Consider the following 27,310-nt stretch of genomic DNA (forward strand, 5'->3'; position numbering starts at 1 on the left):
TAGTTTGTTTCATATTACAACTTTCATCTTAGCTTTTTCTTCTTTTAACTCACATGACCTATTTTGTATCCCACACTATAAGTTTTGGCATAACTAGACTGCCCCTCTACTGCATTTATAATCTCTGAAACAAAGGTATGTAATTTTCTGAGCTTATCAGCTGCTCCACAACATGATGTGTATGAGGTTGAGAAGTTCATTCATTATTCATTACAACGAATTACATGGTCCCATTTCAGCTGCTACTAGAATGGATTAATGTGGTTTTCCTTTTTCCCCCTCAATTGATTGTACTGAATGGTTTTATGTTCTGCCCATTATTATGGCGTCAGTATGTTGACTCCTTTCTCTCTGTGTTATTCAAACTCTTTTCTTCATAACTTAGCATTATTGGTACCATAGTTATCCCTTTATGGCTTTTTTGCTTTTCTTTTCCATGCCAAGAACATGAACAAATTTTGAACTTTTTCAAAAGCAAGAGGAAGAGTATCCATCAACACAACCATTGCTTATTAACATTTATCTTCCTTGGGATCTAAACTCTTCACTTGTAGAAGACTCTACAAATAGAGACAGATGACAGAACCGTCTTCTTATTGATAACGTTGATTATTCTGCTGGGAGACTAATGAGTGAAGGCCATTTTTGGCTTGCAAACAAGAGTGGGTGTTGAAAAAAGACCAAGTTACAGTCAACCAACTGTGACCCAAAACTCTATTATTGCAGCCTTGCAGGTCCATTGTGGTGTACATAATTGAAAAGTTAAACCTCTAAGCACAAGCAAATAGAATGTGTAAGGTCCACGAAAGGGAGAGAGCGCTTTTGGCCTTTGGGAAGGAACAACATAGTAATATGCCAAAATAGAACTTCATTATGAGAGTTTTTGCTTAGCTTTTCTACGAAGACTCTTAAATTAACAACACAACAGTACAAGACAAGACCCCACCAGACATCATGAAACATATAGCTAAACTCTCACTAATACAATATTAAAATTCACTTAATTAGCTTATTAACATAAACCACACAAAACCCATCAAACAGTGGCAATAGGGCCCAGTTTGACAGTGGATTCCATGTCCTTCATGGCCTCAAATCTTGGCTCCTTGGCCTGGAATTTGAGTCCTGCATACAGCTTCATGTAGTCCTCAAACACAAATTTTGGGTACATTTCCTTTGTGTCTGCTTCTTTCTCCAACAAAGCAGGAGCTGGGTAAATTATTGCATCACTGCCTGGATTGTAAAATGATGCTAATGACATCCTTGTCCCATCTGTTTGTGCAATCACCCTGTGCATCACACTCTTGTACTTCCCATTAGTGATCACCTACACATATCAAACACAAATAGATATCATTTCAACTGTTAAACCCATTTTCTTACATGTTCACTGAATGGAAAGAAGAACAGAAGGACAAGACTTTAATATCTAGTACACTGTACCTCAAGTTGGTCACCTAGGTTGATGACAATCGAGTGCTTCATGGGAGGAACATCAATCCACTGCCCATCTTTGAGTAGCTGGAGGCCACTGACCTTGTCATCTTGGAAGAGCAGAATAAGGCCACCAGCATCAGTATGTGCCCTGAGACCCTTAATCAGGTCTGGTTTAGGGCATGGAGGGTAGTTGCTGACTTTGGTCCCAAAAGTTGGACCTTTAGACCCATAAAAGGCCTTCTTCAGATAACCCTTTTCAAGCCCAAGATTTTCACAGAGCAAATCCAGAAGTTGCTCTGCTAGTTTCTCCAGTTGCTTTGCAAACTCCTTCATTAAATTCCTGTAAAAGTTGTTAAAACCAAAGAAAATGAATTAATTAGTCTCTTAAACCTTAATCCTTCACTAATTAAGCATATAATAAGAGTGTTGAAATTAAATTAATTTGCCTGTAATCATCTTCAAGATCAGGGATTTCATTGATGTTTGAGTCAGGTAGGTGGCGCAGGTAGAATGTGCTTTCCCAGTCCAAATCACTGATTTCAGATTGAACGGCTTCAAGTCCTTGGCTTGCCACCATTTCTTTAAACCTCTGTTCCATACACTTCTTGTAGTGCTCCTTAGTCAGCCTCTCCACCTTGTCCATAAACTCATGCGAAATCCCATGATTCACCAACTTCAGACAAAAACACAAAAATAAAATAAAAAAGACCCACAAATGTTAGAACTTTATATATACATACAAGTTAAAGAACAAAACCCATAAGCTTAATTTGTGTACAAATAAATATATTTATATATATACCTCAAAGAAACCCCAGTTCTCACAGGCATCTTTGATCAAATTCATGGTTGCAGCTCTCTCTTCACCATTGATCTTTGACAAATCAACTATTGGGAATGACTCCATTTTTGTTTTTCCTCCTCTCACTGGAACAAGCTAATCTCTCTTGCTTAGTCTAAGTAGTGTATACAAGTAACTCTCTGTTTGTGAGAATGGAACATTAAGGAGTGGTATTTATAGGCAATATAGCGAGTGGCAAAATAGGAATAAAAAATGAAGTAATAAAAATAACAATGCAAATTATCTAATTAAATTAAAGTAAGAGAAATTGGTGGAGCATGTATGTATGTAGATCACATCTTGATGGACCCCTACCATCTTTTGTCCAATTACCCACTTAAAATGCTACTCCAAATGATACCCTATTTTACGTTTTACAATTTGCCTTATGCCCGCCATCCTCGCGCATCAAATCAGTATTTTATTTTTTCTCCCCTCCTCTCCTCTATCTTCTCTCTCTTCTCTCTATCCTCTATATTCTTTTAAAAATATTAATGTGATATTGAAATATATATGAGATGTGGACTGGAGTGGTGTCAAAATAGAGATCACTGATGGAATCACTTAAAAACAATATTTTTGGATTAAAATAAGGAAAAAAAATATCATATATCCTATTTTGGGGGAAAGGATTAGACTTGCTTTAAGACTATGATGATTATTTATTTTTTTATTTTTTATTACAGTTTTTTAGTATTGGGAATTTGGGACCCATCGGCTGCTGTTGGGGTGTTCACTTGCTTGCTTTCATTTCTAGAGACTTGACAACACGGTGGGCCGGTGGCTTCGGCTGCTACTTTTCCCATGCACGCCCAACTCCACCAGTACCACTGCTCATTTTTTAATTAAACATATTATTAATTATTTACAAAACCACCCTATACAAATCCAAGAAAGCTAGCTAGATTACGTAGCAATATAATGTAATATGATTTGAGATAATTATATTTCCTTAGTAAAAAAGGATTCTTCGATCTCTATATATATTTATTTATGTGGGCATAATATAATTGCTTTCAATATTAATCTCAATTATCTTGTTTAATAATGACGTTTATATCGGATTACACTAAAAATAATTAAATAGAACTGCCTCTCAACGTTTTTCTTTTTTCTTTTTTTGGTCATTATTTTAATTTTCATGTTATATTGATATGCTTAAATGGCCAATAACATTTGTATATTATATATATATATATATATATATATATATATATATATATAATTATGTAAGCCGCCTTCAGGTAATATTGACCTTGTATATGTCATAGCTTTCGAGATACCATGACCAAAAAACTAAACAAAGTAGGCGCCCTCAAATTAATGAATCCAAATATATTAGTTAATATATATATATATATGTAGATATTTTTCCACTCCCATGAAATCTCAATCAAGAGATGGAGGAGCTAGAACAATGAAAAGAGACTAAAGGTGTGAAAAGATGTTAATCAACTAAATGCATCGATCTATGGAATTATACGGCAATCTAGTACTTTTGTAATTTGGCTGATCATTTATCTTTCGAGCAATAATATGTGTTTCCCTTTTTATTCCTTAATTATGGCAAGAACAACCCGTGTATGTCACTATGTCATGTCTTATTAGTACGATCTAAACTTTAATGCTAGCTAGGCATGCCAACAAAAGGTGGAAATCATCATAACTAGAACTCCAGACCAAAATAAAATATATATATATAATTTACATCACACCACATTACTGACTTGATTGAAACTTGATTTTCGAAGAAATATTGGTAGTCTTTCGGAATGTGGGTGCTCCGCAATTCTTTTAAAATTGTAGGGTGTATAATCTTAATCCAATTGTTTGATAGATATATCACATGTTACACTATATTTTTGTTTTCATATTTTTAAAATTTGTCTGACTTTTTATTCACCATTAGATGTGAATTGTAGATTTTAAGGAATTTACGAAGTACCCAAATCCATCTCTTTGAAATTGACTTTTTCTTCAAACAAATTATAAGTACGAAATTGAGTGTGCAATAAATTGTGTAATTCATTTGTAGGAAAAAAATTTCTTATTGTTAACAATATATAGCAGGTAAGCACACGGAAATTATTATTCGATAATAAAAACAATTCTTTTTATGGAGAATTAGGCAATCGTTAGATGTAAATTGTAGATTAAATTTGCGGAGCACCCAAATTCATATCTTTGAAGATGGACATTTTTCAAACAAATTAAAAGTATGAAATTGAGTATGTTATAAATTATTTAATTCATTAGTAGAAAAAAAACTCTCTTATTGTCAACAATGGCAGTTAGGCACGTAATTTATTACTCGATAATAAAAACAGTTCCTTTTATGGGAATTTTGATTTTTTTTATAAGCATTAACTCCCATAATTTAACACGCCAAGTCATACCAAATTTAATGAATTTTCACCTAATTTGAGAAATAAATTAACTACTGGATTACTGTATTATTTTGGAATATTATTTCCTAAAGCAGTTCATTTTTCTCCGCTGAAAAACGTCCCATAAATGCAAAGTAATTCGAGTGCATGCACATGCATTAATATAATTGGGAGTTATATAATTGGGTTGTTCATTTTCTTTTTTGCTGTTTGGTGTTTGGCTACCAAGAAAAGTTTTTATAAAAGCAGGGAAGGAGTTTTGTTTTATATTTGAGATAAGAAATATATAATAATTGGGAGTTATGGTGTGATTCTCTAATAGCCACCACTTAACCATTATCCAATAGGTAAGCTGGCCATGGGCGAAAAACACATGCACCTACATTTGTAGATTATCGTGATAAGACTTGCTAAATTCTGATCCTAATTTCACTACAATTTGGTAGAGTTTGACATTGCAAACCCTGTCTCCATGTTATATATATATATATATGCGTGCACTAGGCCACTAGCTGGGTAGTATACTAAATATTAATAATAATGTATCATGAGAATTATAATAGATATCATAGTATCATTACATTAATACAATGTTGTGCGTATATATATATATATAATCTTATCCAATATTTTTGGGTATTTCTCCTATTCTGGTTCATGCATTAGTGGTGTTTGGTTTCCCGGAAAAAAAAAAAGACATTTTTGGTTGTGGATAAGTCATTCGGGATACTGTAATATTACAGTGCACATGTTATGTTCAACAACATACCAAATTTGGAAAGACTGGATCGAGCAGGTCTCTGTGGATCCCAACAAATACCACTAAAACCCAAAAGTTTATTCAATAATGCATCATGAGAATTATAATTGCATTTTATCTTTTGAGATTGTAGCATGGGCACGTATGTACGTATGTACAAATACATATAGCATTGAACGACTCTTGCCATCGATCCACTATGTCAAGATAGATATATAAAGTATATAATACTATTAGTCATACAATAATAGCATAGTATATTCTAGCCCCCTGAATAAATTAATTATTGTTGTATATAACTCAACAAACTAACTTACAAAATACCCAATTAATTGTTAATAAAAATTAGGGATGGGCGGAAGATATTGATTAATATAGATAAAGGATAATTATGTAATACTACAAGCATTGAAGTATTCAAAGAGGTTTTTCATCATTTAAGATGTTGGAATTTAGTATGCAGTTTGTTTTGTGCGCAGTGACCTGATTTGATGACCTGACCCAAGAAGATTGTTGTGAATCCTACAAGTGGATTTTTCGGGAGGCTTACTTCATGGAGCGAAGGTGGGGCTAATAGATCCGAATCGGAGCGCTCCAGATGGGGGTTTGGCCCCGGGGAAAAAAATTGGGGTCCTTTAATATATTTTTCGGCCCAACTGTTCAGTAGGGTTAGAGTATATAAGTGTGATTGTAACCATGCAACCGTTATCTTCTATTCTTTCTCTAAACATTTATTAATTATATTGTTTTGTAAATAAGATTTACGTCCAAAGAAAAATCTCCTCGATTGCCCATCTCATGTCGGATCCCATTTTATTGGAAGATGAAATGTATTGTCGTTAGGTTAAAAGATTATGATCCAAAGAAGACAAGATATCAAGTTGGTAAGTCTAATCCATCAAAAAAAGACAGCTCAATAAACACAAAACACAAGTTAGGCTTATCTTTTAAAAGTCCAAGCTTTTATTTCCAAAGAAAGCAATGTGACAAGAGAAAAGGTAAACTCCAAACAGTACATGCCTTTGTACTGCAGACATATTATATGTGCAAACCTTCACCACTTCTTCATCTTTTTTCTTAGTGATCGATCATCGCCATCCAAATAATAAATAAAAAAAGGAGGAATGGATTAGGACACTAGACTAGTGTGTATAGTGATGATTCGACCCTCCAAGAGCGCCCAAAAGAGGCTCTTTTTTAAAAAAGACAAGAAAAACATGGAAAAAGAAGGATTTGGTGCAATTGGAACTCCACCCTCCACTAACTTCAATAAGTGATTTTTTTCATCGACTAAAGGTAACTTTTTTCAAAGATACTCTATGGTCTATACATTGTATGTAACGGGAAAGCATCAAGTAAATATCTCACATTGTTCATAATTCAACAATATATATTATTGTTTGTTATTTTACACATGCATGAATTAATTAATAGGAGCAAACTAAGGTTCAAAGGGGTTTGTTCTGTTTGCTTTACTTTATTTGTGTGTTTGTTCTATTTTAGCAAGGAAGTCACAAAGTTCAAACTACGAAAGTAGTAACATAGAAATGTCATGCGATATTGTGCATGCACTGTCTTTGTCTTATAAACTCTTGAAAATAATGTGTTTTTACTTGTGCGCTTACCATGAACCAAGGCCTTTAATTTTGGCCTTTCTGGGTCCTGGGAATGATAGGCTTGTGTGTTTGTTCTAATCAATTTAGGACCATTGACACTTGGTAAACCCATTGACACTTTCTACGTGAAAAGAAAACACAAAAAAAAAAAAAAAAAAAAAACCATTTTGGCTGAAGGTATAGTAGAGTTGAATAACTTTATTCAATGCACCGGATACACCATGTGGCTTGGTAATGTGGTGTGCTCGGACCAATTAAATGGTCATAACTCAACTGTCAATAACAATTCAGTTCAAAAGGTCATGAGAACAATTTCAATTAATGGAGCTTAACCTTCCATCTCTTTTCGAGTTTCAAATACTTTCAACAAACCCTAATTCTTTCACAATGCGCTTGTTTTCGACGAAAATAAAAAACTAAAACTCAAATTCATGAAATCCCTCATTCTCCTTTTCCTCTCCCATTCTCTTTCTCTTCTCTCTCTAAATGTTCCGAATCTCCTCCTTCATTACGCACAATATGGGATATTTGAGGCCATGAATTGATGGTTTTGTCATGCCGGAGCTCACTAGAAAAGAACTAGATTTATGGGAAAGTCCGCAGTTATTTTTCCGTAGTTTTTTTGTGATTTTGGGTCTCTTTAGTTAATTAATATTTATTGTTTTGATTAGTATTTGGGGATTTTAATCCAATCTGTATCATTATGTTAATTCATTACGCACAACATGGGATAGAAGAGTTGGAACCATGACCTTCATGAACTACATAATTTTTGTGCAGGATTAAATAGCACAAATGGTGAAGTACTGAAGTTGATTTCTTTTGATCATATATAAAGTAATTTCTTTTGTATAGGATTCTTGTATGTTCTCTGTTCATGAGGGACTTTATTTGCTGGGTTTACACTTTTGTATGATGAGTGGGATGAGGAGTATAAGGATGACATTTTGTATGATTTACTGAATAACAAACATGTGTTTGAATAAAGAGCAAACATGCATGTGTTTCTTTGAACTGCCATAACCATCTACTCCTTTTCAACTATGTGCAAATGACTTGGTTACAAGTCTTTGATTGTATAATTTAGATTAGCTAGGGAATGAAAACTGAAATTCAAAGAATCTGTAAATATTTCTTGCCAAAACAATTAAGACTTGTTATCTCCACTTCATTTTAAAAGACATGCTCTGAGAAATCATTGTCTGGGCCATTATGTATCATATTCGACATGCTCTTATCAGAAAAAAGGAGTGGCAACCAAAAAAAGAACCCAAATCTGCTTGTAAGCATTATTCAATTCAATATCAAATCTAACAAATACACCCACAACAAAGTTTTTTGTTTCTCTACCATATAGAAATTTACATCATCAAAATGTCCAAATAGATGTGGCATATGCCAAAATATAGCAAAATACATCATCAATACGGTGAAAAACCATTCAAAACAACTACAAAAAGGAGGGTGAAATCTCATACTAAATAAATTTCATGCATTTTGTCATCCCATCGCTCGGGAGGGTGAAATCCAAAAAGGAGTGTTGTAGGAAGCCTGACTCAATAAATCTGTAAAGGATAGATTTCTCCACTATTGACTTGCATTCCACAAGCTGAGTCATACTAAAAAAACAAATGAAGCTTATAAAACCTTCAATAAAAACCAAACCAATTTTTGAAAATCTAAACCATATACTTGTGGTTCTAAACTTGAATTCGTATAATAATATTCTTGATCTAAGTTAGACATAGATGATGGTTCTTGGTCGAAGATAGCAGTAGATGACGGATCTACATATACAAAATGATAGATCAACATAGTACATTCAAATGAAAGTTCATTAAAATGTTATACAGGGTAAATTATTACCTGGTAATGCAGCACTAGAGTAAGGGGTTGGACTTCTTGACTCCTTACTTGCTCTTTTATATCTCTTTGAAAGTGTACCTTTAAGTCTGTCATATGGAACACCTTTTGTTCTCTCTCTTGGAGTATCTGACAATGGCATCTTGTCATTCACGCATGACATATTAGCAAATCCATCTTCATTGTCTAAAGACATTGATGTCTTGTGTGCGTGCATTTCCTCCATGATTCTATCTAAATTATTATTTGTAATCTTTGTTGTATTTCCCATAGATGCCAAAAATGATTCAAACAACCAAACAAATGATAATGTAGTTTCATCTAACATACATACACAACCATAAAACACATTCTTCCAATAATGATTAACCCTAACAAAAGGAGCACAAATCATATTATACTAGTTTGTGCGGTAGGTTGTATCAGATACAAAAACATCTCCAAAAGAATCAAAATCTTCCGTCTTTGACAATCCATCTCTCCAAAAATCGTTAGTCAATCTATTTTTTTCATCAACTTGCGCTATTTTTTTCATCAACTTGCATAGCATAAAAAACATGGAATCATTTGCTTGCAATAATTTAAAATGATTCATGAGACTTTATGCATCCCCAGAAGTTATCAATTTTGATTTTTCAGATTATATGAAATTATGACAATTACGTAAAGTAAACCCAAAATTTTTGTACCTCCAGCTTCATTAACAATGTACAAATAAACTTTTGTTGCTCCAATACCAATATTTTCCAGTGAGCTAATAACACCTCTACTAGCTTGAGATATTTTTCTCGTTGACCTAATTAAGTGTCTTGTGTTCTTCCTTAATCAACTCATGATTATGCTCAAAAATTAGTTCAATTAGTTCTCATGCATCATTTTCAATTTTAAACTTAACATGAGTTTTGCAACCACATCTCTTCTCAATTCGCTCAACTTGTCTTTCCTCATGTACGTGGAGGGACATATGGTGGTTGTCCTTCACAAGAACATAGAAAAATACAACGACTCAACTCATTCCTACGATTATGATATTTTTTACCCCTCCGAACTCCAAACCCTTTGTAGATAGAATACTTGTTATAGGCGTCGTAAGCCTCATCTACATTGCTGAAAATCATCCGAACACGAATTTCAACTTTAGCCTCATTCTTGTTGTTTTTAACAACTGGAGATTAGTCACACATTTCATTACAATCTGCAAGCAAAATCAAGTCAACACATCAATTATATTTATCTGCAAATAACACAAAATCTAAGCAATATGCACAATGAAGCAATAAGATATGAGAAATTAAATGCCATTAGACTCACTTTGCTTTCAGATAACTTCAACCTAAACAACAAACCAATATTCGTGTGTTGCCACCCAAACAGAAATGCATTTGTCGATCGAAAAGGAAATGAAAGAGAATGAAGGGTACTAACTAAACCGTGGAAGGAAATTGCACTTTTGTCGATAACGGAAGGTTAAGCTTCGTTAATTGGAATTGTTCTCATGACCTTTTGAAATGAGCTGTTATTGACAACTGAGTTCTAACCATTTAATTGGTTTGGGCACACCACATTAGCAAGTCACGTGGTGTGTCCGATCCACTGAATAATTTCTCTGATGCAGAGCTTATAAAATATATATTACCTTGTGCTTTATTCTATACAAACTCTTACACAAGATTTATCCAAACATCATATAGGCTTGTATTAGTTAAGCAATTTATACAATATATGTATTACTTATTGTAGTAACCGGTATTCATCCGGATTAAAAAACAAAAAATAAAAATAGAAAGCAAAATGAAAAGAACAAAAAAATAAAAATAAAATCCAAATCCAAATCCAAAAACTCCTTTGTTTTAAATACATGGCCCACAAATTCACAAAAAAATTCAAGGTCTTTTCACTCAAACAAGCCCAAATCTTGGCCCAATATCTGTTCAAGTCAAAACCTTAGAAAATATCTAGGAAATAAAAAAATAAAAATAATATGAAAAAGAAATAAAAAAAGGTTAGATGTGTGGAGTGGATTAGAAGGTAAGAAAAAGACAAAAATGTAGGGTTTTGGTTTTGTTTGAAAGGGAGAGGAATAGAGTTTTGAGGTGGTGGCTTTTGGTGGAAAAAGGAGACTTTTGGAGAAAAAAGGGGCAGCCGCAGGAGAGGGGAAAAAAGAGAGAAAGAGAGGGAGGAAGAAGAAGGAAAAGAGAGAGAAAGAGAAAGAAGAAAACAAAGGAGGGTTTAGCTCATCTTCTTATCTCTTGAATTTTGTTCCCCAAAGATAATAATATAGATCCTTTGCACTCATTTCTCCTTGTTGAAAGAATATCTAGTTTTGATTTTGTTGGCTAGGATCTTTGTTAGAGTATGAATCTTGCATTCATTATTTGGATCATGTGTATGAGTATGGATTATGAATATGTAAGTTCGAAATTGAATATAGGTCATTTCAATTAAGAAAATCATAAGTTGGTTTTCTTTATTTAAATTATGGATCTTATCTAATTTCATTCATGAATCTATAAGTTGATAGTAATAAGTTTAAACAGATAAGTGACACTTTTCCAATAGTCCGTTTATGTCATAAGTTGATATTTAAAATTAAATCTAGTTTATACCATAGGTTGGTATTTTCATTAAACATATCAAAAATTGGTAGTACATTTTATTAAATCTATCAAAAATTGGTAGTTCATTTTATAAAAACCAAAATTTCATATATTTATGAAATACGCCCCAAAGCATAAATCCTTCATGAGTAGAGCTCAATCTTCAATTGCAACTTTCATTCATCAAAACTCTCCCACCTTCAACCAAATCCCTAACCCCCAAATCACAAAAATTATAAAAGAACCCAAAAAAGATGAAGAATTAAAATCAAATTGAACTTGAAGAATCCAAGCAGTGGGTGACGTAATTAGCAAGTGTCATGCTGGAGCTCGGATTGAAGGACTTCTTGCCTCAGTTTTCCCTCACGAGAAACCATAAAAGCTTTGATTTCTTTAATCCGTTTGTTCTCTTTCATGCTGGTCTCAATCTCTCGCTTCAACTCCCCTTTACGTGCCGCTAAAACCCTTTCCACCATAGCTAGCTCAGAGTCACGAAATGCATAGTGTAGAGAGCAAATCAACCCTTGTACTGTCTGGTTTCGGAGATCCGCATCCTCACTGTGGTCTACTTGAGATCCATAAGTCATCAATGTGTTTAGAACTAGTACAAGGATCAGGTAGAAAATGGGGAAAAGACGAGAGGAGGTGGGGTGTAAAGACCTCCAGCCTAACAAAAACATAAAGTCAAAGGGTATGATTAATAAAGTTCGGGTGTAATTAAAGTTTTTCACAGATATTTTACTTAATCTAAGCCCATTGACTCTTAAAAGCTAAACAAATAAGAAGGCCCATTGACACTTGAGAGTTGAAACTTAAAACCCTCAACAAACTCAAGCTCTTTGAATGTCAGATTTTGGGGGTTGTCTAACGTCAAATGTTGTCAGGACATCATTTTAGTTTTACTCCTCTCTGATAAATAAAATATCAATATTTGTTTTTTTACTTCTTCTCTTTCTAAGAATTTTGAGCATCTAAACATCAAAATTTCTTAATCATTCCTTCATAGAAAATGTTCATTATGATGTTATTCAGGTATCTGTCAAATTTCATATTAATCGAAGTTCATTTGATATAAAAATCATGTCTGAGTTTTCAACTAAGTTTAAAACACTTTAATGAAAATCGATTTTATGCAACACTCAAATTCATCACATAATGCATTAAATCAAATAACACGACAACGTACAATTATCAAAACTAAAATGCGCAAACCTTTGGTCCAACAGCAATAAGCTACACCTTGTCTCTAGAAGGTTGGCTAGCATAAATATTGGATGTGATCGTAATAAGCGAGTGGTTCCCTTCAGGTGAATTATTGAATTCAAGTCTAGATAAATAATTAACTCACCCATCATCGATACACATTTTTATGTTCTTATTGGGCTTACAAACAAAACAATCCATAGACTTACACTAGATGGCCCGTGAAGATGCTTCACGCCTTCACGGGCTTAGATCTTGCTCTTCGGTCTCATTGAGGCCCATTCTCATCTCATGGGACCCGCTGGGCTCGAGGCCTTATCTAATAGTAGTCTTTTTGCAAACCCAAAATACCGCAATTATTGTCAAATCAAATCAAATCAAATGTAGAATCCACGAGAAAAGCATGAGAGATATTTCGTCCAAAACACAACAAAACAGAGCATTCCGGACTGTTCAGCAGTTCACACACCCATCATGTTCTTGTTGTTTTGCAGAAAACACAAAACACATTCATCGCCGCACAACGCAACCACTGTTCCTTCTATTTCCCGATAAGAATCGACGAGTCCTCATTACGTCTCCAATACCCTGGGCCTCTCCATTTGTTGGTGACGCAACTCAATTTTTAGATACGTATATTACCCTTCGTTGCCACGCAAGACTGGTCTCAAAGACCCAATTTTCTCTCTGAAAATGGCGTCTGTCTCTCAATTCATCAATCAATTCCCGTGCAAGACACCCTCAAAGACCCTACCGAAACCCCAATTCACGTCGAGGCCGACGACTTTCTCTCTTAGTGTAATCAAAACTACCGCCATCGCCAGTAATTCGTTCCTGAAATCAGGGCTCGAAACGGTTCCGGCCAGACCCGCCTTCGTGGTCCGGGCCGTGGATGAAGATGAGTGGGGCCCAGAGAAGGACGGTCCTCCGGTGGCCGTTGCCGAGGTGGAGGAGAAGACGAAGGAGTTGATGGAGATCGATAGCTTGAAGAAGGCGTTGGTGGACTCGTTTTATGGGACTGATCGTGGACTCAAAGCGAGTAGCGAGACGAGAGCGGAGATTGTTGAGCTCATCACGCAGCTCGAGGCCAAGAACCCGACTCCGGCACCTACCGAGGCACTGACTCTGCTTAATGGCAAATGGATTCTCGCGTAAGCATATTCAATTTTCTGTTCTAATTCCCCACGAAAGTAGGAATCGCAAGCATATTCAATTTTCTGCTGTTCAATTATAATCTTAGATGATTTGATGCTCGTGAATTTGAGGGGGATTGTTGGTTCCTATAATTTTACCAAGTTTTCATAGGAACCAAACAAACTGTGGAAAAAATGTCAGCTTGTTTGGTCTAAAGTCTAAACTACGGAAGATCAATGACCATATCATTAGAGTTGATAAGCTCTCTGTTAATGGCGATGTGTTTAAATGAATCAGTTAATTTGGAGTACATTGGACATGGTGGATGGCACTTGAGTAGTAGACTGGAGGTCCCCAGATGTTGTTTGGTCCTGCTATGACTATATATCACAGGCTAGTAAAATGATTGAAGCTAGAAGAAGCTTTTATATATGTACTTGATACACACAAGCAATCAGTTATCTAGTTTGTTTTATCTATTTACTTCTGAATGTGATGGTGTTGGAACTAGTCTGTTAGTTTGATACCGGACTTTAACTGCAATTTTGTTAAGCCTAAATATTTTTAGCTGTGGTGACAGCATTTAGTAAGATGAAACTGCTCATAATGACTTTATTCCGTATCAATGATACACTTAACCGGTGGATATCTTCTGAGACATACTTTTAGTGGGGAAAAAAAGGGACTTAGCGAAGTTAGCGTGGATTATTATTGTCATTGGTCATTGATGTGGTATGAATTCACGCTCTTGGATGTTGTTACTGTAGGTACACATCATTTTCCGGTTTGTTCCCCTTGTTGTCAAGGGGTACACTGCCATTGGTGAAAGTGGACGAAATATCACAGATAATTGATTCGGAGAACTTCACTGTCCAGAATTCTGTCCAGTTTGCTGGTCCATTGGCTACTACTTCCGTTCGTACTAATGCCAAATTTGAAGTCAGGAGCCCTAAGCGAGTGCAGGTTTGTTTATCCAGGTTCTAACAGAAGTGATTAGAAAATTTGGTATGCTTTGTGAAATAATTCAAATGAAGCTAATTTCATCTTTATCTATGTTCTAACAGTCTTTCTCACCTCTTGGTATGTCTTGATTTCTTTCCCTATCATAATTCAATCTTCAATTTTGATAATAAATTTTTACTTATATTTTCCGTCACTCTTCATTTGAACTCAGATACAGTACTAAATTGTGTTGGCAGTGTTTTAGAAGGACAAGTTTAAGCATGATGCTTTGCTCTGTCCCATTTATTGAATGTTTTCTCATAAACTGGAAAATTTTGAAAGATCCAATTTGGCCATAGGTGATTTTAGCTTTTATTTCCAATGTAGATCAAGTTTGAAGAAGGCATCATCGGAACTCCCCAATTGACAGAATCAATAGAGATACCTGAAAACGTGGAATTCTTCGGACAAAAGATTGACCTTACACCATTCAAGGGCTTAATCAGCTCTGTCCAGGACACAGCTTCATCCGTTGTGAGGACCATTTCCAGCCAACCACCTTTGAAATTCTCTCTGTCGAACAGGAATGCTGAATCATGGTTGCTAACCACATACCTTGATGAAGACCTTCGCATTTCAAGGGGAGATGCTGGCAGTGTGTTTGTTCTAATTAAAGAAGGCAGCTCGCTCTTGAAGCCCTAAGCAAGCCTAAGCTCGCTCTTTGTTTGTATGTTAATAATTTACTGCTTCACAGTAAGCATACTTATCTATGTTATGGCTTATGTATATGAATTTAAGAGTGTCATGACAATGTTATCAAGATTTGGCAATAACAAACTTGTTTATCAAGGAATTACCTGTTTAAGTGCCTCGTAATGACACCCGAGCCATTAGTTGGAGTGGTAATGATGGTATGTATCACCCTGGTGACTAGAGTTCGAATTCCCTTCCTCGTTTCAAAAAAAAAACCTCGTAATGGAAATAAATAAAAATTGTGAGTGTTAAAACTGTTAATGCTTTCATTTAATCTTGTTAACAGGTGCATACCCATCAAACAAATCAAAATTGGATCTAACTAATCAAAATTTCAGAACTTTCATCAATGGCATTTACAACAGAGGAACAAATTGCTGCAAACTTCATGAAAAACTTCTAAAATAATTCTATGATGCTCCTCAGAGTTCACTGACAAATAGTAATTCAATAGACTACGAAGATCCTTTGGATCTTCAATCCGGTTTGCCATGATCATCTCAACCATGGACTCTCTAAAATCCTCTGTCGGATCATATGAACACTTCTCCATCGCCACCATCACAATGAACTTAGTCCCACCATGACTTCTTTGCTTTCTTTTCTCTCTACGCCTTGCCTCCTGCCTCTCTTTGATCATCTGATCCAGCTTTTCTTGAACCATTGCATGTGCTAGGCTCGACACGGATGGGAAACGATCGGAGTTAGAGCTCTCTGCTTCCTCAGAAGAAGAGACGCTAACCCTGCAACTGCAACACAAGGCCCTGCATCTGCTCTGTTCTTCAGGCCTCTGCTTCTTGTATTCTTTGGAGGATTTCATCCTAAAGCATGCATCAAAAATGGAGCTTTGAAGGAAATTTTTGTGGTTTATGCAAGAATTGGCAAGTGGGTCATGTTAGAGATGATTGTGTCTCTTGAGTTTAAAAAGAAAAAGATTCACAGTGAAGAAGTATATAAGATTGGAAGGCAAATGGGGGAACATTTGTGTTTGTTAATTGAGTCTGTGATTATGATCTGAATTAGACCTTTAATGATAATAATTCCCTCTGTGGAGTAGTGTTAGTTGGCAAGCTTTTAAAACCACTACTTTTTATGGAAAGCATGGGATCCTTGATTGAGTTAGTTTAAATGTGTATAAGAAAGCCAAATCTAGTTGAGCGGGTCGTTGGTTGAGATAATAAACTTGACTGTGGTAACTCTTAGCGGAATCGGGAGGTCGTGAATTCAAGTATCATGAGTGTTTTCATTATTGCAATTTGTGAGATGAGTCATTACTCAACTCAACGTGTGCTAATGCCCCCAGCGTTATCTTCCCGCATTGGGTCTCGGCCCAGGTCTCAACTGTCCATGGGTTACGAAATCTTCCATGTGGCTTGGAATTTACCAATCACTTATCTGATGAGCAGCTGAGTGGGTTTGTACTTTGTACTAATGTCACCCTGCATTATCTTCCGCACTAGGCCTCGGCTCAGGTCTCAACTTGTCCATGGGGTCGCTGGGTCTTTCTTATGGCTCCGAGTTTACCAACCCGTTATCCAGTGGACAGCTATATAGGTTTCACGTTATAAAAAAAAAAAAAAAAAAACACTAGCTGAACTAGGTTTCAATTGGCTTCACATGCTCTTTGAGAGTGATCAGTTCTAATTGTACTTGCAGAAGATGATGCAAATGTAAACTCTCTCATCAACTTACAAAAGAAAATGGGTTTTGAAGGAATGAATGTGTAGTTTCTAACAATTTTATGTCTTGCGTGCCATGCACTTTGCTTAATCTATTGCAGAATCCATTAACAATGGAGAAAATCTTGTAGAGAAATACATATCTGGATGGAATATTTGTTGGTTTCATGCACAAGGACTGACATAAGTTTAGTATTTGGCATGTGATAATCATTGTTACCTATTGTGAATCACTAATCCTGTTCTCATTCTTTATATTAACTATATCCTACTAACTACTTGTTTAATTAAAGTGCAAATTGAGTAAACACAACAGCACATGTTGCTATGATGATGATTTATGGAATGTAAACACAGGACACAAGAGTGATGGCACGCACACCAGCACAAGTTGGTTTTCTTGTGAAACAGAAACTTACGTAGACAAGTTTTGAAATACCGATGAAACCTCTCTGGACAATTAATTCAAGAGTTTTAAAACAATTGTGTTTTGACTTGTACTCTTTACCTCCTAGTATTTGAGTCAAGGTAAGGGTGGCTACACTGGGCAATTCAGCAAAAGATGATTGAGAGATGCCAGAATCCACGTTGTATATTTGAAAGTGGTTGACCTCCTTGCTTCTCTCATGGTACAATCTTCTTCCTGCTGAGCTCTATTCTCATGATGTGCCCAACAAGAACGAGTCGTTAATCGAGATGGTGAACTTGACCGCAGTGACTCTTGGGGCAAACGGGAGGTCGTGAGTTAAGTATCATGGGTGTTTTTCATTATCACAATTTGTGAGATGAGTCACTGCTAAACTCAGCGTATGCGAATATCACCCTGTGTTATCTTCCTGCACTAGGCCTCCACCCAAGTCTCAACTAGTCCATGGAGATTGTGAGGTCTTTCATGCTGCCTGGAATTTACCAATCATTTGTTCAGTAGACAGCTGGATGAGTTTCACATTAAAAAAAAAAATAGAGATGACAAGCCCACTGGACCAATAGAGAAAAGTAGTGCCCCAATGTGGAATGCATTATCAGTGGGCTTGACTGTACTAGAAATATTTTAGGCCGATACGATAAAAATCCATTATCTTGAGTTTCTTTTGACCCCAGCCTAGTAATGTGTCAAAGATATCAACAAAATATCAATGATATCTTTGACAAATCAACAAAATCTTTGAATTTGTTAAAGATATCAACAACATCTTTGATTTACTTTATTGACATTATTTTTCTTACTTTTCTTTTCAACGCCTATATAAAGGCATGTTGTACACAATCAACATATAGTGAAATACAGATCTTTTACTTCTCTAACATATCCTTTTACTTCTCTAACATGGTATCGGAGCCTTGGTAATCACTGTCCTATTTCATATCAGTTTCTCACCATCAAATTCTATTTCATCTTTCTTGCCTACTGCAGTCATTTCTTTCGTCATTCCTTGATCTGGTTGTTATTTTTGCACCTGTTTATTGCACTTATGGACAAATCAGATATCTCTCAACCCATCAACATTGTGTTAGATGGGCGTAACTACGTTTTATGGGCACAAGCCATGTGCAGCTTTCTCAAGGGTAGGAGACTTTGGCGATATGTCACTGGTGATTTCATTCTACCTACACAGTCCAAAGATGAAGTTGATGATAAGTTTGCTGAACGTTTAGAAACTTGGGATATTAAAAATCATCAAATCATCACTTGGTTTCGTAATACTTCAGTATCCTCCATCAATCTTCACTTTGGTCGATTTGATACTGCCAAAACTCTCTGGGATCATCTTGCTCATCGTTACACTGCCACCGATCTCTCTCATCAATATCAGATAATTCAGAATCTCAATCAGCTACGTCAACAATCCGGACAAACTGTCACTGACTTTCACTTTCAAATGCAGTTTCTCTGGGATCAACTCACTCCTACTGAACCAGTCTGGAAGAATACTGAAGATGCCAAAGCTTTTACCACATATAAAGACCATCGCCGGCTGATTCAATTTCTTATGTCCTTACAAGATATTTTTGAGCCTACTCGTGCAGCCTTACTTCATCAGAAGCCATTACCCACTCTTGATCAAGCCCTTGATGATCTTGTTTCTGAAGAAACACGGCTCTCAATCCGTCAACCACGACATCTCGACACAGTACTTGCCACTCCTCAGGTACACCAAACAAAGAAAGCTGACACTTCTTCAAAGTGTCGATATTGTCATCTATCTGGTCATCTGATACTTACATGTCCAACTCGCAAATGTCGCATATGTCGCAAAATTGGACCAAGACACTATGAACAAGATTGTCCCAGCAAAGGTGGATCAACTCAGGGCACTCATTCCAGAACACATCTTTCCGCTGCCACAACTGATCATACTGCACAGGAGAGTCCTGAACATGTACCCACAACCACTCAATTGACCAGTGATCTTGAGTCACTACTTCGTCAATTCCTTTCTAACTCTGGTAACCATTCTATTTCAGCATCCACCACTGTGTCAGGTAAATCATCATCATGGTTCTTTGACTCAGCATGTTGCAATCATATGACTGCTGACTCTACTCTTTTCACTTCCACACACTCTTCTTCGCATTTGCCATCTATACAAACTGCCAATGGTTCAAGGATAAAAGCTAGTCGTATTGGTCACATATCTACTCCAAACCTATCAGTGTCCAATACATTTCTTATTCCACAACTCACTTTGAACCTGTTATCCGTTGGTCAGTTATGTGAACTTGGTCTTAATATTTTATTTACTCCTTCTGGCTGTTCTGTACAGGATCCGAAGACGGGACAGACGCTTGGGACAGGCCGTAAAGTTGGGCGACTGTATGAGCTCATCTCTTTGCACCCTTTGCATCCTACTCTCCCGTGTCATCAGTTCGCTGCATCCACAGTTCCAGCTTCCTCTTTGAGTCTCTGGCATTCTCGATTGGGTCATGCTTCTGTTAGTCGTATTCAGTCTCTTGTTTCTCATGGTCATTTGGGAATTGTTTCTAATAATCATTTTGATTGTTTAACTTGTCCTCTAGCTAAACAATCTGCTTTATCGTTCAATAATAGTGATTCTGTTTCTCATGCACCTTTTGACCTTGTGCACTCTGACATTTGGGGACCTTCTCCTACTGCTTCTATGGGGGGATCCAAATATTTTGTAATTTTTGTCGATGATTACTCTCGTTTTACATGGATCTATCTCATGAAAACTCGTTCTGAATTTACTACAATCTATCATGAATTTTCTCAGATGATTAAAACTCAGTTTTCATGTCCTATTAAAACTTTTCGCACTGATAATGCCATGGAATATAAGGATTCTAAATTCTTAACCATTTTACATGACCATGGCACTATTTGTCAGCGTTCTTGTCCAGGTACTTCCCAACAAAATGGAAGAGCCGAACGTAAACATCGACACATATTAGATACTGTTCGGGCTCTTCTTATCTCCGCCTCTTGTCCTGCACATTTTTGGGGTGAAGCAGCTCTCACTGCTGTGTTTACCATCAATCGGATTCCTTCATCAGTCATTGGTAATCAATCGCCTTATGAACGTCTTTATGGGTCTGTTCCTAACTACAATTTACTCAAAGTATTTGGATGTGTTTGCTTTGTTCTCCTTCAACCACATGAACACACTAAATTAGAACCTCGTACTCGTCTTTGCTGTTTTCTTGGGTATGGGATAGAACATAAAGGTTATAGATGTTGGGATCCTATCTCCAAACGACTTCGCATTTCTCGTCATGTCGTATTTCTGGAAAACACTTTGTTCTCCTCAGTATCACATTTCTTATCTCTTCCTTCTCCCGCTAACATGGTTGATCTATTTCCTGATGAACCATCTCCCTCTGAGTCTTATATAGGTGACACTCAAATTACTTTGCCTGCTCCTGAACTGTCTTCCTTGTCTGATGGATCTACTGCAGACACTACCAGTTCCCCTACTCTTCGACGCTCTACCCGGGTAAGAGAACTTCCTATTAAACTTCGTGATTTTCAGTGTTTTGCCACTACTCTTACCTTATATGAGCCTCAATTCTATTCGGAGGCCAAATCTAATCGTGTTTGGCAACAAGCTATGTCTGAAGAATTGCAGGCACTTGAGCAATCTCATACTTGGGATCTTGTTTCTCTCCCACCAGATAAGTCTGCTATTGGTTGCAAATGGGTTTACAAAATAAAAACCAAGTCTGATGGTTTTATTGAGCGATACAAAGCCCGTCTTGTTGCTAAAGGCTTTACTCAGGAGTATGGCATTGATTATGAAGAGACATTTGCTCCAGTTGCTCGTCTTACTTCAGTACGCAGTCTGTTAGCTATTGCTGCTGCTAGAGGCTGGACATTGTCACAGATGGATGTGAAGAATGCCTTCCTCAATGGTGATATTGCTGAAGAAGTCTATATGAAACCTCCTCCTGGCTATTCACATCCCCCTAATACAGTCTGTCGCCTTCTTCGTGCCTTATATGGCCTCAAACAAGCTCCACGCGCATGGTTTGCCAAGTTTAGCTCTACTATTCAACAACGTGGTTTTCAATCCAGTTCTTATGACTCAGCATTCTTTGTTCGTCGGACAGCCTTAGGCTGTGTTTTTTCTACTAATTTATGTCGATGACATGATTATTACAGGAGATGATTATTCTGGTATCACTGATCTTAAGGAATATCTTCAACAACAATTTGAGATGAAGGATCTTGGTTCTCTAAGTTACTTTCTTGGCCTTGAAGTACTCTCGGACACTACCGGGTACTATTTATCTCAGGCTAAGTATGCTTCTGATTTACTTGCTCGGGCAGGTCTCACAGATAGTAAGATTACTTCTACTCCACTGGAACCTAATATCAAACTTAAACCTTCTGATGGTACTCCTCTCAGTGATATCACCCTCTATCGACAATTGGTTGGTAGTCTCGTATATCTTACTGTCACCCGCCCTGATATAGCCTATGCTGTACATATTGTTAGTCAATTCATGTCAGCTCCTCGCTCTTCCCACTATGAAGCAGTCATCCATATATTGCGTTATATCAAAGCAACTCTTTATTATGGCCTTCATTTTTCTGCTGCTTCCTCACTTGAGTTGCGCGCCTACTCTGACTCCGATTGGGCTGGTGATCCCACTGATAGACGATCAACCACTGGCTTTTGCATCTTGTTGGGGGATTCTCTCATTTCTTGGCGAAGCAAGAAGCAGACTTCAGTTGCTCGTTCGAGCACGGAGGCTGAATATCGTGCACTTGCTACTACCACTCAAGAAATTGTTTGGCTTCGTTGGCTTCTTGGAGATATGGGAGTTCAATCTCCCAGTCCTACACCTCTATTTTGTGATAATAGAAGTGCAATCCACATTGCTCACAATGATGTTTACCATGAGCGTACCAAACACATTGAGATTGATTGCCATTTTACTCGTCAGCATGTCACACAGGGAACTATTCAACTCTGCTCAATATCTACTCTTGACCAACCTGCTGATCTCTTCACCAAGCCACTCCTGCCAGGTCGTTTCAGAGACTTAGTTTCCAAACTCAAGCTTACTTCTACTGCACCAACTTGAGTTTGAGGGGGGATGTCAAAGATATCAACAAAATATCAATGATATCTTTGACAAATCAACAAAATCTTTGAATCTGTCAAAGATATCAACAACATCTTTGATTTACTTTATTGACATTATTTTTCTTACTTTTCTTTTCAACGCCTATATAAAGGCATGTTGTACACAATCAACATATAGTGAAATACAGATCTTTTACTTCTCTAACATATCCTTTTACTTCTCTAACATAATGAATGGTCACAAGAAAGGTGAAGTGGAGAAAGGAAGTTCATCATCAGATAATTTGTCAGTCTAGATGTTTGTTTTTGCAGGTCATTATTTTCTTTAACAATTTGAATTTGGATTATTTTTGTTTATGGTTTCTTGATGCTACACTCCCTGCCAAGTCTAAGAATATTCAATCCGGTATTTCATCTGGAAGAACAGAAAACCAATAATTGTAATTAATACCTCTGCTTTTATATTTTCGACTATGATTGAAATGCGTATACACATGAATGATTCTCTCATAATATGAAAAGATTGCACCTTCCTTGCTTGAAAAGATTTTTCAATTCTATATTTGGTATCCCATTAAAAGATTTGATTTGGATACCAAGTATGTATGGATTTTCATTGAATTATTGCATATATCTTAGAATTACTAGAGTTCTCTTAGGGTTAGATTTTCATTTGACTAGCTCCTAGAAAATATTATGTTCCATCAATATGTGATATTCCTACAAATTTGGTCGTTTGGGTAGGCGTAATTTATCAACATTCTGGTCTGGGGTTTAAGCTGCCTTGTGTTTCTTTGATTTAGGTACTCAGAACAAACCCTAAAGCCCCCAAACATGATGACTAGACGTTTCCCTCAAGACTTGGTCATTAACATACTTTGTTCTTCAATTCTTAGTAACTCCGAATTTGACAGTTAATTGTGTTTGCTGAGTGCATTTTTTGTGCAAGATAACAGTGACGATGAAGAAAAATGTCATAAAATCATCATTAACATTAATTATCAACTAACATCAATTATCAAGGAGAGGTTAATAACAACCCATTATTAGCTTAACTGAAACAAATATATAATTATATACTAAGTTAGATCGAAACTAAATTACCAAGCCCATGCCTACTCAATCAGCCATGGTCCAAGCCATATCATTCTCGAATATCCAATGACAGACCTCAATCTGGCCCGGACTTGATCCCAAAGCCAAAAATGCTCCATGGGTTGGGCTCCAGGCCTTGGTATCCAAATGACAGATGGCAACACCGTGGTTAATCTTGGCCTTTGTATCCGGATCCAATATATCCGCTCCATAAACCCGAACTCTAGGAACTGAATGGCAATAATACAGCAAATACGGATACAAACTCTGGTGACAGGACACTGACTTTGTTACTCTACCACCGTTTATCCCTTTCACTGACCCTATCATGATCTCCTGCTTTGACCCGTTCAAGTTCTCGGTTGTGCGAACCACCACGTTTCCGCCCAAAACCGAGCTTGCAAAGTCGATCATGTCTTCGATGGAGGCCACGCAATGCTTGGTTTCTCCGGCGCTTGGTGCTCTCTCACACTCGCTCAAAGCGTCTTTGATTATTCTTTCCATGGTAGAATTGTCTCTTGCAAGGAAGGTTTGCTTAATTTCAGCAAGCTTGGAAGTTGAGAATGGTAATTTGGAGACAATTGCCCGGGGCAAAAACGACCTTTTAGGCATTTTATCTTTGATATCCGGCATTGGCATCACTTTACCCTCCTTCAGCATCGATTCTCTGAAGAATTTGCCTGGTTCCACCCACTTATTCACCAAACTGCCACTTACCATCTCTGCTTCAGTGTACTGAGTAAACGTCGTTGCGTTCTGGTCTTTGTAGTCCTTGAAAGTAGTGTTCAGTGCATAGATCTTGAACCCCACGACCTCCCCTTTCGCTCCCGCACCATAGCTACTGAATTTATCTGTACCGTTGTGGAAGGATTGTCCGTAATTGGCAAAATCGATTTTCTCGGAATCGGATTTCTTCCCGTAAGATTGAAAGGAATCGTCTCCAACATTGGCTTGCTCTCTGTAACTGGTGAAGGTTTCACTGCCAGAACTAGCTTGTGCTCCGTAATTGTTGAAATTGTTCTCGGGAACATTTCCGTTGGAGCCATAAGACGTGAAGGTATCATTGTCTTGCTTCCCATTCTCGCCGTAATTGTTGAAATTAGAATCTATAGCATTCGATCCCTCACCATAGCTAGAGAAATCATTGGGAGTCCCGTTTCCGTTCTTGCCATAGGTGGTGAAAGTCTCGCTCCCTGCATTGGTTTGGCCTGTGTAACTCGTGAAGGAGTGGTCTCTCCCATTGGCTTCTTGGGCGTAGGAAGTGAATCGTAGATTAGGATCATTGACACCTTGATTATAGTTGTTGAACTCACCGGCGCCGGCGTTGGCTCCGCCAGCATAGCTGTGGAAGCTCTGGTCTACGATATTGCCATCAGAGGCGTAATTGGAGAACTCGTCCTTGTGACCAACAGAGTCACGACTGTAGCGACTGAACGAATCAATAGGGAGATTGTCGCCTTCAGAATAATTCTTGAAGGAATCTACTCCGCTGTTTCTGTCAGTGCCATAGTTGGTGAAGTTCCGATCCAGATAAGACACAAAGTTGGAGTCAGTGTCGTGATTCTCGAGATTGGCGGCCAAATCAGGGAAGCAAAAGAGGTTGGCGGAGGAGCAGAACGAGGAAAGGTGGGTTGAGAGCGAGTTCTGAGCCGCGAGTGCCGCGTAATTAGCCGCGTCGACAGCGCTTAGTGGGGATGCCTTGGAGAGAAGAAAATTTGGCTGCGGGAGATTGTTGTGAATCTCTCTGTTCCAATACCGCATCGAATAGGCCTTCGGAGAGAATGGATTATCTCCGGCAATATGAATCACCTGCATTGCCCCCAAAAAAACACAGGAATCAATTAATATTTTACAACAACAACAATTGATAATTAAGAGACCGAAAGAACCAGGGTTGGCTTACATTGTTGCTGAATGAAAGAAAGCAGAGGGAGAGGACCATGCAGAAGTTCATGGCTGGTTGAGTATAATAATCAATATATATAGTACCTGCAAAAAGGCATAAAACACTGTTATTTGTATCTAAACAAATTGCAACGAATCATAACTATATTTTATAACTATAATCAGTTCAACACAATGAATGGATTCAATCCAAAATCAGAGATCACATTAAATTAAACAATAGATCACCTAGCAAGTATAACTAAAGCAATTGTATTATAACTAAAAGAGATAAATTTGTATGGGATAGTTTTTGATTAAAAAAAAAAAAAAACTACGATTTTTCAAGTTGTGAAGCATATCATGAAACCGCATAAAAAAAATTGTCCCAATACATAATAGTTGATTTTGGAAAACTATTACCTACGTCTTCCAAAGGACAACTCTCGCAAAACTCTTGTGTTGTGTTCTTAGTCTATGAAACACCACATATATATATACACACTAATTACTTCCTTGAGAATTAAATAATAATATATAAGTAAACGAAATATTCTAAATCCTATATATATGTAAATGAAATATTCAAACCATAAATTCTATAAATATATATACATATACATATATATATATATATATATATATCAAACCATTAATGATTCTAACGTGTAATATATATTTGTTCAGGGAGGGGTGAACGCGTACTAGATATGTAATAATGTAATATATATCTGGCAATAAATCACATTAATGATTCTACTGTGAAAAAGTCTCAGTTTATGAATCTTAATTTTTCATTAATTAATTTATACAATCTACCGAAGCCCTCCCTTTGGGCTCGACATTCAACTTTTTTAGGCCTAGGCCCCGGCCCATAAAGCTCGGGCTTCGGGCCGGGTCTCGGGCCTTGACTTTTTTGATTTTTTTTAAAAAAAATACATATTACTTATAATTGATTAATGTCATAATTGTAGTTTAATTTTTATATAATTGAACAATATTTTATAGTGAGTGAAATATATACGTATTATGTATATATATATATACACATACATTGTAATAATATATATATATAATAATATATATATATACACACATATATATATTATATATTATATATAATATGTATATATATATATATATGCTGACACTGCATGCACTATCTGCATATGTATATATATACACATATACACAGAGAGTGCATGCACTGCACTGTCTGTGTATGTGTGTATATATATATGTATGTATGTATATATATATATAGAATATATGTAAATATATACATATTATATAAATAAATAATGTCAGGCTTGGGTCGGGCTCAGGCTCGGGCCGGGCCAAAATTGGCCCGAGGTGTTGGGCTTCAGGCAGGGCCCGGCCCCAAAAATGGAGCCTAGGCCCTGTCTACTTTCTGCCCGGGCTGGGGCTGGGCCTAGACCCGCGGGTCAAATGGTGACCCTTTACATCCACATGAAGAAACCAAGCCCATTGACGCCCTTTGCAGTTTGAACTTTGGAGCCCAATCTCGCATTTGGACCTCAAATAATCCAAAATCGGATGGGCCAGAGCC

General features: G+C 36.8%; 4 protein-coding genes across 4 annotated transcripts; 1 reads left to right on the forward strand and 3 right to left on the reverse strand.

Annotated features, from left to right (window-relative positions):
- Positions 1 to 848: 848 nt before the first annotated feature.
- LOC119988290 (1-aminocyclopropane-1-carboxylate oxidase) lies at positions 849 to 2,433 on the reverse strand. The gene is made up of 4 exons (XM_038833270.1): positions 2,240 to 2,433; positions 1,884 to 2,110; positions 1,444 to 1,777; positions 849 to 1,327 (listed from the first exon to the last, which is right to left on the reverse strand). The coding sequence occupies exons 1-4, from the start codon at positions 2,342 to 2,344 to the stop codon at positions 1,037 to 1,039; spliced, it is 957 nt and encodes a 318-aa protein (XP_038689198.1). The 5' UTR covers positions 2,345 to 2,433; the 3' UTR covers positions 849 to 1,036.
- Positions 2,434 to 13,108: 10,675 nt separating this feature from the next.
- Positions 13,109 to 15,645, forward strand: LOC119989953 (plastid-lipid-associated protein, chloroplastic-like). Its single transcript, XM_038835734.1, has 3 exons — positions 13,109 to 13,855; positions 14,606 to 14,801; positions 15,168 to 15,645. The coding sequence occupies exons 1-3, from the start codon at positions 13,398 to 13,400 to the stop codon at positions 15,480 to 15,482; spliced, it is 969 nt and encodes a 322-aa protein (XP_038691662.1). The 5' UTR covers positions 13,109 to 13,397; the 3' UTR covers positions 15,483 to 15,645.
- A 234-nt stretch (positions 15,646 to 15,879) lies between these two features.
- LOC119987930 (probable transcription repressor OFP9) lies at positions 15,880 to 16,353 on the reverse strand. Its single transcript, XM_038832835.1, has one exon. It carries the CDS (start codon positions 16,351 to 16,353, stop codon positions 15,880 to 15,882), a length of 474 nt encoding a protein of 157 aa, XP_038688763.1.
- Positions 16,354 to 23,800: 7,447 nt separating this feature from the next.
- Positions 23,801 to 25,885, reverse strand: LOC119989862 (polygalacturonase 1 beta-like protein 1). Its single transcript, XM_038835602.1, has one exon. The coding sequence runs from the start codon at positions 25,669 to 25,671 to the stop codon at positions 23,881 to 23,883; it is 1,791 nt and encodes a 596-aa protein (XP_038691530.1). The 5' UTR covers positions 25,672 to 25,885; the 3' UTR covers positions 23,801 to 23,880.
- Between the last annotated feature and the right edge of the window lie 1,425 nt (positions 25,886 to 27,310).

The sequence above is a fragment of the Tripterygium wilfordii genome, chromosome 21 (genome assembly GCF_013401445.1).
Source record: "Tripterygium wilfordii isolate XIE 37 chromosome 21, ASM1340144v1, whole genome shotgun sequence".
NCBI lineage: Eukaryota > Viridiplantae > Streptophyta > Magnoliopsida > Celastrales > Celastraceae > Tripterygium > Tripterygium wilfordii.

What these genes read in the sequence shown, in the direction of transcription:
- LOC119988290 (XM_038833270.1), bottom strand. Translation starts at nt 2,344, where the DNA reads ATGGAGTCATTCCCAATAGTTGATTTGTCAAAGATCAATGGTGAAGAG. An exon ending in AGAACTGGGGTTTCTTTGAG is followed by an intron (nt 2,111 to 2,239) that starts GTATATATATAA and finishes TTTTGTCTGAAG; the next exon opens with TTGGTGAATCATGGGATTTC. An exon ending in ACCTAGGTGACCAACTTGAG is followed by an intron (nt 1,328 to 1,443) that starts GTACAGTGTACT and finishes TGATATGTGTAG; the next exon opens with GTGATCACTAATGGGAAGTA.
- LOC119989862 (XM_038835602.1), bottom strand. Translation starts at nt 25,671, where the DNA reads ATGCAGGTGATTCATATTGCCGGAGATAATCCATTCTCTCCGAAGGCC.
- LOC119989953 (XM_038835734.1), top strand. Translation starts at nt 13,398, where the DNA reads ATGGCGTCTGTCTCTCAATTCATCAATCAATTCCCGTGCAAGACACCC. An exon ending in AATGGCAAATGGATTCTCGC is followed by an intron (nt 13,856 to 14,605) that starts GTAAGCATATTC and finishes TTGTTACTGTAG; the next exon opens with GTACACATCATTTTCCGGTT. An exon ending in GGAGCCCTAAGCGAGTGCAG is followed by an intron (nt 14,802 to 15,167) that starts GTTTGTTTATCC and finishes TTTCCAATGTAG; the next exon opens with ATCAAGTTTGAAGAAGGCAT.
- LOC119987930 (XM_038832835.1), bottom strand. Translation starts at nt 16,353, where the DNA reads ATGAAATCCTCCAAAGAATACAAGAAGCAGAGGCCTGAAGAACAGAGC.